The sequence below is a fragment of the Lepidochelys olivacea genome, assembly GCF_965140295.1.
Source record: "Lepidochelys olivacea isolate rLepOli2 genome assembly, chromosome: 3".
Classification (NCBI taxonomy): domain Eukaryota; kingdom Metazoa; phylum Chordata; order Testudines; family Cheloniidae; genus Lepidochelys; species Lepidochelys olivacea.
The window spans coordinates 147,947,943-147,966,531 of record NC_140413.1 but is presented as its reverse complement, the minus strand read 5'-3'; the positions used below and the strand labels follow the sequence as shown (position 1 = coordinate 147,966,531).

Below are 18,589 nucleotides of genomic sequence, written 5' to 3'. Positions count from 1 at the left end.
TTACGACCAGGAATGACAACTTCCATGACAGATAAAGTAAACAGCAAGTCACTAGGAGCTCTAAGTGGGGAGGCCTCATTAAATCTTGAAAGAACCAGATTAAGGTCCCAAGCCAGGATCAGCTGCCTAATTTGTGGGTATAATCTGTCAAGACCTTTAAAAAACTGACCGACCATTGGGTTAACGAAGACTGATCGACCAGTGACTCCTGGGTGGACTTCCAAAATGGCGGTGAGGTGAACCCTTATTGATGAGGCTGACAGGCCCTGCTTCTTTAAGTGTAGCCGATACCTCTCATCTTGGACTACTGATGACTGCATCAAAGGGGTGCAGCTCTGCGAACAACAGATCAAGAATTTCTTCCATTTGGCCAGGTAGGTGGCCCTGGTGGAAGGTTTCCTACTGCCAAGGAGAACCTCCCTAATGGGTTCGGAATACGTTAGCTCTACCGGGTTTAACCATGAAGGTTCCAAGCTGCGAAGTGGAGAGACTCAAGGTTGGGATGCTAGAGATGGCCGGGGACTTGAGTGATCAGGTCCGGAAGTAAGGGCAAGGAGATTGAGGTGTCCACCGATAGCTCCAGAAGCATGATATACCAGTGCCATCGACGCCAGGCTGGCACTATCAGTATGACTGTAGCCCCCTCCCTGCGAATCTTGAGCAGAACCTTGTGGACAAGTGGGATAGGCAGGAATGTGTAAAACAGGTGGTTCCTCCAGGGGAGGAGCAATAAGTCCACAAGTGAGCTCGGACAGTGATTCAGGAAGGAACAGAACTGCAGGCACTTACTGTTGCTTTTTGTGGCAACTGGGGAACTCCCCACCATTGGAAAATGGTGTTCACCATGTCCAGGCGAACGGACCACTTGTGGTTGTGGAAGTATCTACTGAGATGGTCCACCAGCTTGTTCTGAAAACCCGGGAGGAAGGATGCCTCCAGATGTATTGAGTGGGCTATGTAGAAGTCCCACAATTTGACGGCTTCCTGACATAAGGGAGAGGAGCGAGCTCCGCCCTGTCTGTTTATATAAAACATTGCAGTCATATTGTCCATCACCACTGACACACCTTTCCCTTTCAAGTGGGCTTGGAAGGTCCTGGCATGCCAGGCAAACCGCTCTCAGCTCCCTGACATGGATGTGAAGTGAGAGCTGGCTTGGGACCAAAGGCCCTGTGTCCTGAGCTCTCCCAGATGTGCTCCCCACCCCATCCCTGATGCGTCTGTGACCAGGGACAGCGAGGGATGCAGTTTGCCAAAGGGGACCTCCTGCGCACACCGCCTGTGGACTGATCCACCATTGGAGAAACCCAAGAACTTATGGTAGAAATGTGACCGCCTTGTCCAGGGTGTCGCGGCCAGGTCGATAAGTTGATGCCAGCCAGGCACTGGAGAGGTCTGAGCCTCAGCCTCACGTGTTGTACTACGTACGTACAAGATCCCATATGACCAAGGAGCGTCAAGCAATTCTTTGCTGTAATGGTGGGGTACTGCCTGAAGCCTTCTAGGATGTCGTGCATTGTCTGAAAACAAGACTCTGGCAAGAAGGCTCTGACTTGACCCGAGTCCAACACTGCCCTGATAAACTCTATTCTCTGGATAGGGAATAGAGTTGATTTCTGTACATTAAGCAGAAGATCCAGCCTGTTGAAAGTACACCTTAGCATGCTGACATGTAGTTCCACTTGTACTGTGGAGCGGCCCCTGACCAAGCAGTCGTCAAGGTATGGGAATACCAGCACCTGCCTTTTTCTCAGGAAGGTGTCTACAACTGCCATGCGCTTGGTGAAAACTTGAGGGGCTGCAGACATGCTGAAGGGAAGGACTGTAAACTGGTAATGACTGCAGTTCACTACGAACCTGAGAAAGCATCTGTGGGCTGGGACTATCAATTTGTCGAAGCATGCATCCTTCAGGTCTAGGGTGGCTACCGATCCCCCGGATTCAGGGATGGGATGATGGTGGCCAACGAGACCATGCTGAACTTCAACTTCTTCATGAATCTGTTGAGGTCTCGCAGGTCGAGAATGGGTCAGAGACCCCCTTTGGATTAGGAAATATCGGGAGTAAATGCCCCTTAGCTCCTGAGGAACCTCCTGCATGAGGAGTTGCTTGTGAGAAGGGTACCTGAAGAGGGACTGGGAAGGGGAGTGGGAGGAGTGGAATTGGAGAGAATGATCCCACTTCTATTGTGTGGAGAACCCAGCGATGTGAGGTTATCTGGACCCAAGCACAATAGAAGTAGGACAGACGGTTCAGAAAACGAGGTGAAGAATCCAGTTACTGGACTGGTGTATCGCCCCTGGGGCACACCCTTAAAAGGCGTGCTTAGAGTCAGAGGATTGCCTAGTCAAGGCTTGCGCCTGCCATTCTTGCCCCCCTTTCTGGAGAAGTCCTGTCTAGGCTGGGGACGATAAAAGAGTGGAGGGGGTTAGGACTTAAAATGTTTCTTCTGTGTGACAGGGGTGAGTCTTTTAGGCTACAGAGCTTGGAATCAGTCTGTTCCAAAAAGGGCAGGTCCTGAATTGTTTGCTGGACCTCTGTGGGAGGCTCGATACTTGGAGCCATGAGCTCCCCCTCATGGCTATGGCAGAGGACACTGTTCACATGGCTAAGTCTGCCGCATCCAGCGAAGCCTGTAAAGAGGTCCATGTCACTTCCTTGCCCTCCATCACAGCTGCAAATTCTGCTCTAGAATTTGTGGGGATTAACTCTCAAATTTCATCACAATATTCCATTAATTAAAGTTACATCTACTGAGGATCACTCGCTGGTTAGCAATCCGAAGCTGGAGCCCGCCCAGTGTAATACACTTTCATGCTGAAGAGGTCTAGTTTCCTTGAGTCTTTCGATTTCATAGTTGGGCCCTGCTACCTTGGATTTGTTTTAGGTTAATAAACCAGCCCCCAAAAAAGGTGTGTGTTATTGAGTATAAACCTCTGGATTATTCCTGAGAATCTGTGATAGGGAAATCAAGGCAGAGGGCGCCACAGGGCAGGCATACCCCTTTTACAGTGGGCCAAGAGGCCTCTTACTGCCTGCCAGTTCTTCCACACCTGGGATGCTGTCCTTCTCCTCATTCATTAGACAACAGCTGGAGGAAGAAATAGAGGCAGTGACAAGGCATGGCAGCTTAAACAGAAGATGGAAACAATAACCTGGACATTAGGGCATGGTGACTCAGCAGCAGCAATCTTTTAGGTGTGACAGGAAATCCTTATCCCTCTCTTACACCCTCCCAAGGAGCAACAGACACAACAGGCAGGAGACACAGACCATGCCTTTTGTCTCTGGGTTTTCTCTGCTCAGAGTTCTCCCTCAAACGTACAGGGGCACCATGCCTCAGAGGGGAAGCAGAGTGTAGGAGACAGTCTCCCCAAAAGGTAAACGCAGCCCTGAGACACAGCACAGAATTAGACAGCTACATTATTGAGCCAAATTGTTAATCTAAACATTGTAAATAAAGTTTGGCATTTCCCTCAGGAAAGTGCTGCAGCAGAGAGGCCTGGTTGAGCCACCAGCCGATGTGGAGGCAGAAAAAACTGGAGGGAACTTAAGGAGGGGAGAATTCCCCTGTTGCCAGTGACAGGTTCTGCCCCCATGTTCCGAACAGGCTGAAATAAGCATCCTGACAGATCTGTGAACCTTACTATGAAGAAGCAATAAACTTTTCTAGCCGTTAAGATCATAAATGAAAAAGCCACGAAGAACCAGAGTACAATGTAAAGGTCAAATTTTACTCTCCTCGTTCATGTGCATAGTCCTACTATGCTGGATTCTGTTCTCAATTAAACTCCAACAGTTATGACATTTTGGGCCTTATTTTCATCTCACACAGGTGTAAATTAAAAGTAAATTCCATTGAAGTCAACATAGTGACATCAGCGTAAAAATCATAATGAGAAGAGAATCAGGTTCATTGACTTTAATGGCACTTCTCCCATACATCGAATGGATTCGGTCCATATATTATAAAAGGCCCTGTGGATCTACTTAATGAGGTTTTTAAAATAAAATAAAAAACAGAATAGAATAAATGATGCTTTTACACAACAACTCTTTGAAAAAATCTCCAAGCTAATAAATAGTCTCTCAGCTTTGCAAAGACAGTCAAAAGGAATAATATTTTGTTTTAAATTATGCATTTCCCTAAATCCAATATATTTTAAAAGAAAGATGGGCGGAAAACTTACTGTGATTGCAGTTGCTGAGGTAATCCAACAGGCGGCTTCTGCTTGAGAGTGAACGTCATCTGAGCCACTGGGCTGACTTTCTGTGGAACCTGTACCTTCTGAGAGAAAGTCTGCTGAGCAGCCTGCTGAGGAATTGGCCACGGTGGTGCCACAGGGCCCTGACCTCCGGTGGAAGAAGTATCTTGCGTGACAGTATCCTCACAGGAGTTACCTTTCGTCCCTGGTTTACACACACAAAGCTGAGGTCGCAGACACATCCCTCCATTTTGGCATGGTGGTGAACAGTTAGCTAAGAAAAAAAAAAAAAAGACATTTTAGAAAGTAACGATGAAGCAAAGCATGATGGAAACAAACCCTCCCCCAAAGTACAATGGCAACATTACTGAGTTTCCCAAAGACAGAATTAAATCTCAAGGTTGAAAACAAAATTTGGCAGTGATATAAAAACTGTATATGTGGTAAAGATGTGTAACTCACATTGATTTGACACTCGCATTGATTTGACATTCAAGGGGTGTGCTTACATGAGGACGGGCAGAAGGCTGACGAACAAAGAACAGAACAGAAGATAAATTGTGGGAGCCTACTTTATTATATACCCTCCTGTTAGTAGCTTTCTGCTTCATTTCCCAGCTTTCCATCTTTTAACGTGTAAATTGGACACATTTTGCACACCCACTAAATATCAAATTGGTGCAAGTTATGCAACTTCATTATTGACACAAGGAACCAGATTCTCTTTACAAATATTCAATGCACCAAAAAAAATGCCATAAGTACTATTAGAAATTGTTCCACTTATTTCACAGATCAGTAAAATGAGGAACAGAAAGATTAAAAATGATTCACCTATTCCCTTTCACTAAAGCTGAGACTAAAACTCCTCTTACATACATATGCCATAGTAATAGTGTAAAAAAAAAAAAGTGTACATAAAAGTGGTCCTAGTACTAGCTAGCAACACTGCCAAGAAAATAGCTTTCCTTGATGAGAAAGCACAATAATGAATCCTTAACCACATTCAAAGCATGTGTGTCAGACTGTAGCAAAACCTTCATCAGAGCTAAGTAATGTAATACCCCCATGAACAAACATGGCACAATTTATAGAGTACTTGAGAAAGAACTAGAGGATAGAGAATGTCGGTCTCCAAAACCCAGCTTCTTAGCATTATCAAAATGATTATTTAGGTCTGTCAGGATTATAACTCAAGGACTCCAAGTTCTCATCTTCATGCTCAATCTCCTGGACCATATTGTTTCCCTAAAATTTTAACTGCATGCATCTATACCATCTTGGAAAACAAATAACCAAACCCTGCAAATCCTGGCCCCAGCTGTTCTATAGCCATTAACAGACGATCAAGTATCTGCAAATCTTGCAGTATACAAACCCTCTGAGAGGTGGCTGCCTGCTGCCTACCTCCAACCTCAAAAACAAAGCTGATGTCCATCACTCCACTCCCTTCTATCCCAAACTGCACCCACTTATACATCAGGATCAGTCAGCCCAGTGAAAGAAGGACCAGTACAGGTGGCAGTAAGAATATACTGCAGTGGTTCTCAACCCCAGTACACATACCCAGGCAGTACACAGACATCTTCCAACAGGCACATAGCTCATCTAGATATTTGCCTAGTTTTACAATAGGATACATAAAAAGCTCTAGCAAAGTCAGTACAAACTACAATTTCATACAATGACTTTTTGTATACTGCTCTATATACTATACACTGAAATGGACACATATTTATATTCCAGTCAATTTATTTTATATTTACATGGTAAAAATGAGAAAGTAAGCAATTTTTCAGTAATAGTGTACTGTGTCACTTTTGTGCTTTTATGTCTGATTTTGTAAGCAAGTAATTTTCAATTGAGGGGACACTTTGGCGTACGCAAGACAAATCAGAATCCTGAAAGGGGTGCCATAGTCTGGAAAGACAGAGCCACTGATATACTGCATCCCTTACAGACACATAAGCCCAAAATTTGGCCTTAAAAGAAAAAACAAAACAAAAAACTTTCTATAGAGCGTAATAGTAATAATAAATATCAGTAGCAGCATTGTAAATCAATGAGATAAAGCAACAAAATGTATAGTTACATTATCCTACCTATCATGTAAGATCACCAAGTTTTTTCCTTGCTGTGATTTCCTGAACCATCAGCAAGTAGAAACTTTCCCTATCTTTTGGTGGAGGACATAGTTTTGCTCAATTTCTGTCAAAGTAGTTTGCTTTTTAAACAAAACACTGTCTCTTCTAAAATAGAAAACAGTTCTTTCCCCTTTTGAAATAAGATTCATGCCATGTGTAGTAAAGTTGGTGGAACAATTTCCATCTAAACTAAAAAGCAGGGTTTTTGGTGTTTTGTTTTTTAAAACAATCATATTGTCTTCAAATTTCAGACAAATAATGTATACCATAATCTCTGCATTTTCCTTCCTTCCTGTCTCAACAGATCTTTCAATATGTCTAGTTACAATAGTTAGCAATGCCAGACAGCTTTTCAAAGCCAGCGTCAGCCTAACACCTGCTTAACCATAACAATTAATTTATGTGAGGAAAAAATGATTAATGAAAATTGTGCTAATCCTCATGCAGTAAACTCCCTATAACAAATCTCCAGCTATGTGAGAGTTGCAACAAAACAGTCTAGTGGTCTGCGTGGGTAATCTCTTTCATTAGCCCACTTAAACCAGAATATTTCAATCCCATTTAACCAACAAACATCAACTGGCAAACAGAGATTTCCTTTTTTGCAGTGTTACCGGTGATATTGTATTCACAGAATTTGAAAGCGGTTTCTTTCTCTGCAATACTGGCTATTTTTGGTCAGCTCCAGCTCTTCTCTGGTGTCTTAACATGTACTTTTCTTTTTGTTTTAAGCCTGTAATTTCTACTTGAACTGTTGTGTTGCACCCAAGGATGGTGCCTTATTTTTCCAATCAACGTTGCAGTCTATTCAGCAAAGAGCTGTTCTGTTTGAATCTATCAGAAAACTCATATCGTTACATCCCATCCCCCACTTCAATGAGCGTCACCAACTACTTCTGAAAACAATTCAATTTAAATTAAATTAAAATTTATTGCACTAAACAATTCAAAACAACCTTAATGTAATTCAAATATCTATCTAAAGGTAATTTCTTACAGCCCCCATTATTGTAGAATGTAATCCCAGTCAAATTACTATCTTTTTATTGAGCATAATAATTCTATATACCCCTAATATCATTAGAGATAAAGTTATTCTTTAAACATAGACTAAACATAACTGATACCAAATTATAACATTATGTTAACAATTTTAAAATTGGAACAGTTTAGGTCATAACAAACCATCAAATCTGATACCACAGAATAAATACACAAGCATATTCAATTATCCAAATTTATGTTAAAAAAATATATGCAAGGCCCTGGGCCAATACCCATTTAAGTCAAAGGAAAGACTCCTTGGAACTTCCATGAAAGTTGGATTGGTCCCTAAAATATTTAAAACAAATGTGGGGTCAAATTAAGATTGTTTGGGTGCTAGTCACTGAGAATTTTCCAGTTAATGGTGCATGCACCTGAGTGTTAAGTTGGAATCAGAATATTTTATGTAACCTTAACTTGTGTTTTCCATATTGTCGTTTTCTTTAATAAAGATGTTCTTCAGTGGTACATCTCTCCTCTTGAACTTTACATAGCTGAAGAAAGTTTGGTACCAGAGGAATATAACATTAAATATGTTATTGTTTATTATTTGTATTACTGTAGCACACAGGAATCCCAGTCATAGACCAGGACACATTGTGCTAAGCACTATACAAAGAGAACAAAAAGATGGTCCCTTATAAAAAGTTTGTTTATACTTGTTTGTTACATTTGTTTATATTTTGGTTGATTAAAGGAGAGATTTTTTTTCCTTCTCTCAGAAAGCTGGCATAAGGATTTACAGCAACAAATAAATATAAAAACAAATCTTCTTGACTAAATATTTTAGTTGCATTTTGCCCCTGGACTCAGGTTTTATTAATTTGCCACAGTATCCCCAAAATTATCATTTCATAATTAAGGCTAGGTTTTAGTCACAGATATTTTTAGTAAATGTCATGGACAGGTCACGGGCAGTAAACAAAAATTTACAGCCCATGACCTGTCCATTACTTATATTTTATACCCCTGACTAAATCTTGAGTGCTTGGGGGCGGGGCACAGCCCAGCCAATGGGAGCTGCGGAGCCAGCACTCGGGGCGGAGGCAGCATGTGGAGCCCCCTGGCCATGCCTCTGCCTAGGAGCCAACAGACAGGTCACCGCTTCCTGGGAGCCACCTGAGGTAAGTGCCGCCCGGAGCCCGCACCCTTCACCCACACCCCAACTCCCTGACCCAGCCCTGAGCCCCCTCCTACACCCAAACTCCTGCTGCTGGGGTGGGGGCGGGCGAGAGAGGCACGGTGGCCCGAGATTGCCTCAGCAGCCGCCAGTGAGGCTGGCCATGGGGCTGCCCAAGTTGCTCAGGCGGCCCCTGGGCCAGCCACGCTGGCTGCTGCAGAAGTCATGGAGGTCCCAGAAAGTCACAGAATCCATGACTTCCCTGACAGACTCACAGCCTTATTCATAATCAATAACTATATTTCAAACTATTCCAACAGCAATAACCTGCTAGTGTGTACAGTGCAGAAGTGAATCTTATACAATCCGATTAAAAATACTACATTATTTAGAAAATGCAGTCTAGAATCTTTAATAGCATTTTTGCCAATAATATTTCAATAGAACTTGCAAAGTGGAACTGAAAGAAAAAGTACCATGGGCTAACAATGGGTAGTGAAACAGCTAGAAGAGTGAGTTGAAAGGACTAAGACAGCTGTCCCAAACATCATGATATGTGACAGGGGCGGGCAAACTTTTTGGCCTGAGGGCCATATTGGGTTTCCAAAGTTATATGGAGGGCCGGTTAGGGGAGGCTGTGTCTCCCCAAACAGCAAGGCGTGGCCCAGCCCCTGCCTCCTATCCGACCCCACCCCCGGCTTCTCACCCCCGACAGCTCCCCCGGGACTCCTATCCCATCCACTACGCCCTGCTCCTGTCCCTGACCACCCCTAGGCCTCCCACCCCTGACTGCCCCCTGCAGCCCCATCCAACCCACCCCCCTTATCCCTGACTGCCCCTCCGCCAGGACTCCTGCCCTATCCAACCCCCCTGTTCCCTGCCCTCTGACCACCCCGACCCTACCCACACCCCCACCCCCTGACCACCACCCCCAACTCTCTATCCAACCCCTCCTGCCCCCTTACCCCGCTGCCTGGAGCACCGGTGGCTGGGTGGAGCTATAGCCACGCTGCCCAGAGCACTGGGTCAGGCCGCGGCTCTGCAACTGCGCTGCCTGGCCACCCAGAGTGTTGTGCCGGTGCCGCGCTTCACTGAGGCTGTGAGGGAGGGGCCAGAGGCGAGCCTCCCAGCCCAGGAGCTCAGGGGCTGGGCAGGAGGGTCCCACAGGCCGGATGTGGCCCGCGGGCCGTGGTTTGCCCACCTCTGATGTATGAGAATGCTGGGGAAGATGAGGGCAGACATGGTGAAGAATGTTTCTGAATCTGGAACACAAATCAAAACTGAATATAAAGGCCTGCATATATAATTTATGAACTCATTACAGTTTCCTAATTCTAATCCAGTATTATTTGTTAAAGAGGAGACTGTCAAAAGCACCAAAGGTATTTAGGAGCACAAGTGCCTCTGGTGCTTCTGAAAATCTTATCCTAAATATGGAAGAATGAGAACAGAAGAAACAGAGTATTTGTTTTCTCAAAGCCCTTTTAACACCCTTCTCTAAATAGGTTTCAGAGTGGTAGCCATGTTAGTCTGTATCAGCAAAAACAACGAGGAGCCTTTGTGGCTCCTTTTCTTTTTGCGAATACAGACTAACATGGCTGCTACTCTGAAATGTGCCACCTTAGAGACTAACAAATTTGTTTGGGCAAAAGCTTTCATGGGCCAAAACCCACTTCATCAGATGCATGGAGTGAAAAATACAGTAAGCAGTATATGTATGTGTCTATACACACACACACACAAAAAGATGGGAGTTGTCTTACCAAGTGGGGGTCAGTACTAATGAGGCCAATTCAATTAAGGTGGAAGTGGCCTATTCTCAAGAAAGGGTGAATATCGAGAGAGGGAAAGAACGAGGAGTACTTGTGGCACCTTAGAGACTAAAATTTATTTGAGCATAAGCTTTCGTGGGCTAAAAGCCCACTTCATCAGATGCATGTAGTGGAATATACAGTAGGGTGTGTGTGTGCGCGCGAGCGTGCGTACGCATATCGCACACACAGAACATGAAAAAGTGAGGGGTTGCCATACCAACTATTAACGAGTCCAATCGATTAAGGTGGGTTATTATCAGCAGGAGGGGGAAAAAAAAAAAGACTTTTGTAGTGATAATCAGGATGGCCCATTTCAAACAGTTTACAAGAAGGTGTGAGTAACAGCAGGGGGAAAATTAGCATGGGGAAATAGTTTTTAGTTAGTGTAATGACTCATCCACTCCCAGTCTTCATTCAAGCCTAATTTAATGGTGTCTAGTTTGCAGATTAATTTCAGTTCTGCTGTTTCTCACTGGAGTCTGTTGGAGGGAAAATTACGTTTGTAGTGCTAATGAGACCAATGCAATCAAGGTGGACGTCGGCCATTTCCAACAGTTGATAAGAAGGTGCGAGTATTAGCAGAGGGAAAAATTACTTTTTGTAGTGACACATCCATTCCCAGTCTTTATTCAGGCCTAATTTGATGGTGTCCAGTTTATAAATTAATTCCAGTTCTGCAGTTTCTCGTTGAAGTTTGTTTGTTTGTTTTTTGGAAGAATTGCCACTTTTAAGTCTGTTATTGAAGGTCTCCTACTGGTTTTTGAATGTTACATTTCTTGATGTCTGATTTGTGTCCATTTATTCTTTTGTGTAGAGACTGTCTGGTTTGGCCAATGTACATGACCTTTGAATAAACAGACCTTTGACCTCAAAGAGAAATCCAGAAGAACTAACACTTGCTAAGCGTGCCACAATATTCTTCAAACTTGAGGTTTAATGACAAAGTAAGTGGAACTGCACAGCTAATGGCCAAACTGGACCATTCCAATACACAAATCATCTTCTATTTCCATCTAAAATCCCTTATGTCAACATTGCTATGAAGAAATGAAAATCTATCAGTCTCACCACTGGAAGCCTTTATCACAATTTAAGAAATGATTTTAAGTACACTGCTACCACTGGATAAATGGACTTCTGTGTATATTAATTAATGCCTGTGTCTAGACAAAAAGGAAGCAAAGAATGTGGCTTATCAGTTTCAGAAATTCTGTTTGATACAATATAAAAATGGCTACCTCATCACCTGTTTAACACTCCACACAGCATAAGATATTAAATAGAAACTACTGATAACTGTCATACTCATTAGCTCAGCAAATCAGAGGGTAATTACTTGCACTGTATTGCACCTTCAAAAAGACACTCAATGAAGGAAATGCCAAATTTCTTCATACTGCTTTGTTTCTCTTTTAATATGGATAGACTCATGTTGCCAAATCATGACATAAGGGATCAGAGAGTTGCAAACAGAAATCACCAGATAATGCATGTGGAAAAGGGAAGCTCACACTGTTACTTCTCCATAGCTAGAGCATTATTAAACACACCTGTTGGTAGATAGGAGCTCCGTGGCTAACCCAAGAGTAAGACAGAACAGTTGCCCCTCTGGAGAGATCATGTCATTTTTCTGCAATCCCTGCACAACATCCAGATGCTAGGGTGATAGACACTTTATAAAAAGCTGATAAAGTTATGCAGACACAGAAACAGACATCTATCATCCATTCTGGGTAGGAGCCAGGGATAAAAAAATAAAATAAAATCAGTCATATTTTATGAACCTTGAAAATGTGTGTTCTATTGATACCTAAAATATATTAAAATCACCTATCCTAACCTCTAGGTTCTTTAACAAGTTTAAAAACACACACAAAATTAAGACAACAACCCACCCAAAACAGCCCCCGCCTACATAACAAAACAATCAACCAGGACATCTGAAAATATAAACAAAACTCCTACCATACTCAAAAAGAAAATGAAATGGTAATTCAGATGACAAATTCCTAATTTTGCCAAAAATACTGAAAGAATTAGGATCCTCATCCCAAATTCTGCTCCAGCTACACAAACATAAATCCTGAGTAACGCTACTGAAGTGAATGGAGTTATTCTAGATTTACACTAATACAACTAAGTAGAATTTGAACTCTGTTTTTAAATCAGAGTAACTTCTTTCACCTAAGAAAGTAATTTTTGAAATTCTTTAAATCTTTGATTTCTAATCATACAGGCCAGATTCTGATCTCATTTACAGCAGGATAAATCCAAAGAGTTTCTCCAATTTGTATATAAAACATATGAAGCATTGTGGAACAAACGGCATTACTCTATCATTGCCTCCTATAAAACAAGAAGAGGCAGCAGCATGTCTAATATACGTTATGGGGAGAAATTTTAGTCAAACTGTTTTTGTGATCAGTAACAGCAGATTAAAAAAATGTTGCATTGTGTCAACACAGCAACTCCCAGCTGCCCTTTTATTGAAGATACTGAACAACAACATAGACTGTTATCAGATCATAGCATGACAAAATGGGCATTTGTAATACATCATAAAACTGTCTATTGTCTCCTTTTACCCACTATTAAAAAAAAAAGTAGTGACTTCTTTATTTTTATAAATACCCAAAGCAGGCATCTGCAACATGCCACAAATATGACCTAATTATTACAATTTAACTTCAACTAGATGCGCAGTGATTATTGTGTTTAAACACCAGTTTTCCACAAAGTTGAGTTTCTAAAATGTGGAATGTTAAAGTACAGATCTGATAGCAAAACTATGGGACCAACATTCCTCCTCTTGAAGTCAATGGGAGTTTTGCTATTGATTTCAATAAGAGCAAAATTGGGCACTAGGGCCAAAATTCAGCAGTGATGTACATAATAATGTAATGCGGGTATAAATTAGTTAGAAAATGGCAAGATAAGCAGCAAAGTAGTAAACTTTACACTGATTTCGTATTTGTGGAGGGTGAAATTCACAATTCTGCAGAGGGCCAGCCTGAGGCCCTTAGGCTGAAGTGAGATAAAAGTGGTGGAAAGGCCTTGTGCTGGTCTTCTGCCCAGAGATTCATTTTACCATCAGAGTACAGGGAGTGGTATAGGGGTAAACTGAAGTGCAGAGCTGATTTATCTTACATCTCTTGGCTGCTTTTCCTGCTACATTCTCTTGTGCCATTAGCATGTAAATTGTGCTCATTTTGTACCTAATGAATGCCAGTTCAATCCAAGTTTCTGTTTTCTAAGCTTAATGCTAATAGTTTTGTTGTAAAGCACTTGATTTTTCAATTTTCTCTTTATGTTTACATGCCTGTGCCACCATGTTGTCTGATAACTCTTACACTTCGTGAATCCTATGATGATATGAACTGTTTCTGCTCACTCTATTTGGTTTTATTTAAACTTGTTTAATCTGAAAAATAAAGTTTTACCTATTGGTTAAAATATGACAACACACCAAATCTCAGGCACCTGGATTATGTTTTAAAATCCCTGGGGAGAAGTAAAATGACTTCCCTTCATCCAGTTTTCTTTTTTCAAGGAAGGTGCAAAACATCTTACTTTTCCAGTAGCCCCCAACTCACTTTTCTACTTCCCCAGGACTTTCCTCTCAGTAGATTTTCTGTTAAAGTAGGCAGACAGCACTTTTTTGGCCTTGATGTGCCCAGTGTCCCACATTGCCTACTGGTGCAGTGCAGTAAAGGAGGTACATGTGCAGTCTTAACAAAGAATCTCTCTCGATCTATGCATTTTAATGTGTAGTACCTAAATGCCCAATACATAACATTAGAAAAGAGCAATTCTGGATCAAATTATTCTCCCGGCCCCATTTTTAGGCCCAATGGATACCCAGGATGCAGAAGTTTCATGATAGGGATGATGCTGTACTGATCTCTAGTTTCATTACTGGGAGAAGGACTGTAAAATAGAAATGAGTCTTGCATCAGTTACTGGTATAATCTTGCACAGCTGATTGCCAACAAACTTATTCCTAACTTACTGGAAAGATAAAGAATGCCATGTATCTAAGCACAGTAACTGACAACACAACATTCTGCAGTTTTGTTTGGGGTTTTTTTTGGGAAGGGGGAGAAGAAACTGTCATTCTGATTGAAGTCAACATTATGATACAAGCAAGTTGTTTTAATTCAAGCAATTATCATTACTGCTATTTTTCAAAAAAATACTGCAAATCCGCACAGACACACCCCTGGAACCCTGACCTGGGGTATTCTAACCTGGAAATCCTGGACGCCCCATCATCTCAGGCATTGGCACCCTGACAGCAGGATTGTCTGGCTATGCAGACTCCCTCCTCAGGCCCTACGCTACCAGCACTCCCAGCTATCTTCGAGACACCACTGACTTCCTGAGGAAACTACAATCCATCGGTGATCTTCCCAAAAACACCATCCTAGCCATTATGGATGTAGAAGCCCTCTGCACCAACATTCCACACAAAGATGGACTACAAGCCGTCAGGAACAGTATCCCCAATAATGTCACGGCAAACCTGGTGGCTGAACTTTGTGACTTTGTCCTCACCCATAACTATTTCACATTTGGGGACAATGTATACCTTCAGATCAGCGGCACTGCTATGGGTACCCGCATGGCCCCACAGTATGCCAACATTTTTATGGCTGACTTAGAACAACGCTTCCTCAGCTCTCGTCCCCTAATGCCCCTATTCTACTTGCGCTACGTTGATGACATCTTCATCATCTGGACTCATGGCAAAGAAGCCCTTGAGGAATTCCACCATGATTTCAACAATTTCCATCCCACCATCAACCTCAGCCTGGACCAGTCCACACAAGAGATCCACTTCCTGGACACTACAGTGCTAATAAGCGATGGTCACATAAACACCACCCTATACCGGAAACCTACTGACCGCTATGCCTACCTACTTGCCTCCAGCTTTCATCCAGACCACACCACACGATCCACTGTCTACAGCCAAGCTCTACGATACAACCGCATTTGCTCCAACCCCTCAGACAGAGACAAACACCTACAAGATCTCTAACAAGCATTCTTACAATACCCACCAGCTGAAGTGAAGAAACAGATTGACAGAGCCAGAAGAGTACCAAGAACTTACTTACTACAGGACAGACCCAACAAAGAAAATCACCGCTAGCCATCACCTTCAGTCCCCAACGCATCATCAAGGATCTACAACCTATCCTGAAGGCCGACCCATCACTCTAACAGATCTTGGGAGACAGGCCAGTCCTTGCTTACAGACAGCCCCCCAACCTGAAGCAAATACTCACCAGCAACCACACACCACACAACAGAACCACTAACCCAGGAACTTATCCTTGCAACAAAGCCCGTTGCCAACTGTGTCCACATATCTATTCAGGGGACACCATCATAGGGCCTAATCACATCAGCCACACTATCAGAGGCTAGTTCACCTGCACATCAACCAATGTGATATATGCCATCATGTACCAGCAATGCCCCTCCGCCAGGTACATTGGCCAAACTGGACAGTCTCTATGTAAAAGAATAAATGGACACAAATCAGACGTCAAGAATTATAACATTCAAAAACCAGTCAGAGAACACTTCAATCTCTTTGGTCACTCGATTACAGACCTAAAACTGGCAATTCTTCAACAAAAAAACTTCGAAAACAGACTCCATCAAGAGACTGCTGAATTGGAATTAATTTGCAAATTGGATACAATTAACTTAGGCTTGAATAAAGACTGGGAGTGGATGGGTCATTACACAAAGTAAAACTATTTCCCCGTGTTTATTCCCCCCCCCCCCCACACACACACACACAGTTCCTCAGATGTTCAACTGCTGGAAATGGCCCACCTTGATTATCACTACACAAGGTTCCCCCCGCTCTCCTGCTGGTAATAGCTCACCTTACCTGATCACTCTCCTTACAGTGTGTATGATAACACCCATTGTTTCATGTTCTCTGTGTATATAAATCTCCCCACTGTATTTTCCACTGAATGCATCCGATGAAGTGAGCTGTAGCTCACAAAAGCTTATGGTCAAATACATTTGTTAGTCTCTAAGGTGCCACAAGTACTCCTTTTCTCTTTGCGGATACAGACTAACACGGCTGCTACTCTGAAACCTGCAATAGGGGTGTCTCATTAGTTGCAAACTATAAAGATCAATACCGCTACAGTCAGAATGGATTAATTTAAATAAAATTAATTTAAATCACTGATTTGAATCATAGGACTGGAAAGAACCTCGAGAGGTCATCTAGTCCAATCCACTGCACTCATGGCAGGACTAAGTATTATCTAGTCCAGGGATGGCCAGCCTGAGAAGGAGACAGAATTTACCAATGTGCATTGCCAAAGAGCCACAGTAACACATCAGCAGCCCCCACATCAGCTCCCCCACTCCGGCCCCAGGAGAGCCAATCAGTACCTAATCCTCCATCCCTGCGCCTCCCGCCTGCCACGATCAGCTGTTCTGTGCTGTGCAGGAGGCTGGGGGGGGGGGGGGGAGGAGAGAAGGAGCAAGGGTGCAGCAGACTCAGGGGAAGGGGCAGGGCCTTGGGGAGGAAGGAGTGGAGTGGGGTGGAGCTTGGGGCAGAGCCAGGGTTTGAGCCGTGACCACGCTGTAGCACACTGGAAAGTTGGCACCTGTAGCTCCATCCCCGAAGTCGGTGCCTTTACCAGGAGCCGCATATTAACTTCTGAAGAGCCACATGTGGTTCCAGAGCCACAGGTTGACCACCTCTGATCTAGACCATTCGTGACAGGGGTGTTTGTGGAATCTCCATCATTGGAGATTTTTAAGAGCAAGTTAGACAACCTCCCTAGGCAGTTTATTCCGGTGCTTAACCACCCTGACAGTTAGAAAGTTTTTCCTAATGTCCAACCTAAACATCCCTTGCTGCAATTTAAGCCCATTGCTTCTGGCCTCAGAGATTAAGAAAAACAATTTTTCTCCCTTCTCCTTGTACCAACCTTTTACAACGTACTTGAAAACTGGTATCATGTCCCCTCTCAGTCTTCTCTTTTCCAGACTAAACAAACCCATTTTTTTTCAAATTTTCCCTCGTAGGTCATGTTTTTTATATCTTTAACCATTTTTGTTGCTCTTCTCTGGACTTTCTCCAATTTGTCCACATCTTTCCTGAAATGTGGAGCCCAGAACTGGACACAATACTCCACTTGAGGCCTAATCAGCACAAAATCATGATTTAAATAAACAAGCAAGAAAACTGGATTTAAATCATCAAGTTTAATCGTGTTTTCCATTTGTACTTTTTAGTTATTTACCTAAACTAAGGTTGCCAGCCAGGCCCACCAACAGAGAGAGCGGGGTAGAGCAAAGGGGGCAATTGCCCAGGGCCCGGGCGATTTAAAAGGGCCCAGGGGACCCCAGCAACTGCTGCAACAGCAGCGGTAGCCAGGAGCCCTGGGCCCTTTTAAATTGCCCAGGCGAGCCGCAGGGTGCCTAGGCACACAAGACTGCTCTGGGGGACCCCACCACTGTTCCCTCTAAGCTGTGTGCGAGTACGTGCACACACAGATCCTAAACCCCACGCACAGGGGGAAACCGTGCACACAAAAGTTTGCACAGAAGCATAACAATTTGCACAGAATAATTTTTTTGCGCACACGGCCTGTCAAAAATTAGAGGGAACACTGGACCCCGCAGGCTGGCATGGGCGGTCCCAGAATTGAGCCCTGGGGTCTGGAATTTCTGGCAGTGGGCCTGTTGCTAGCTATTAAGACATGTTGATTTGCAATTAAATACAGTTTTTACATTAAATTTGGTGCTTCTTTTTGCTAACTTAAAGGATTCATGATATTGATATTCATGATATTGATAAGCAATTATATGGCTTAATTTACATGTATTTAGATTTTTACCTTTATTATTCAAGAGGAAGGATGGCTCAGTGTTTGGGGCACTAGCCTGGGAATTCAATTCCCTACTCTGCCATGGACTGCCTGTGTGACCTTGGTGAGTCACTCTGCCTCTTTGGGCTTCAGTTCCCAATCTGTAAAATGGGGGTCCCAGAGAAAAGATGGATACTACCAGAAGAAAAACTGCCCATTGAGATATAAAGTAAAATGGTGACCCTAAAACTCAGTTAGTTGCAGGATACATTTATTAGTATGTTAGAAAATGGTTAATGATGCATTTCTTATTTACTAGATTCATTTTTTATTTGCAATTTGTGTCAAACTCTATTTGGATGGAAATTCAAATTCAATTATAGTTTTTTTATTAAATAAAACTACC

General features: G+C 43.0%; 1 protein-coding gene across 7 annotated transcripts in view; it reads right to left on the bottom strand.

Annotated features, from left to right (window-relative positions):
- Positions 1-18,589, bottom strand: part of LTBP1 (latent transforming growth factor beta binding protein 1) — a 377,380-nt gene that overhangs the window by 339,357 nt on the left and 19,434 nt on the right. For all 7 annotated transcript variants that reach the window (XM_084625002.1, XM_084624994.1, XM_084624997.1 and 4 more), the window contains exon 3: positions 4,191-4,479. In XM_084625002.1, the coding sequence (XP_084481128.1) occupies positions 4,191-4,479 (289 nt within the window). The remainder of the gene's footprint in view (positions 1-4,190; positions 4,480-18,589) is intronic.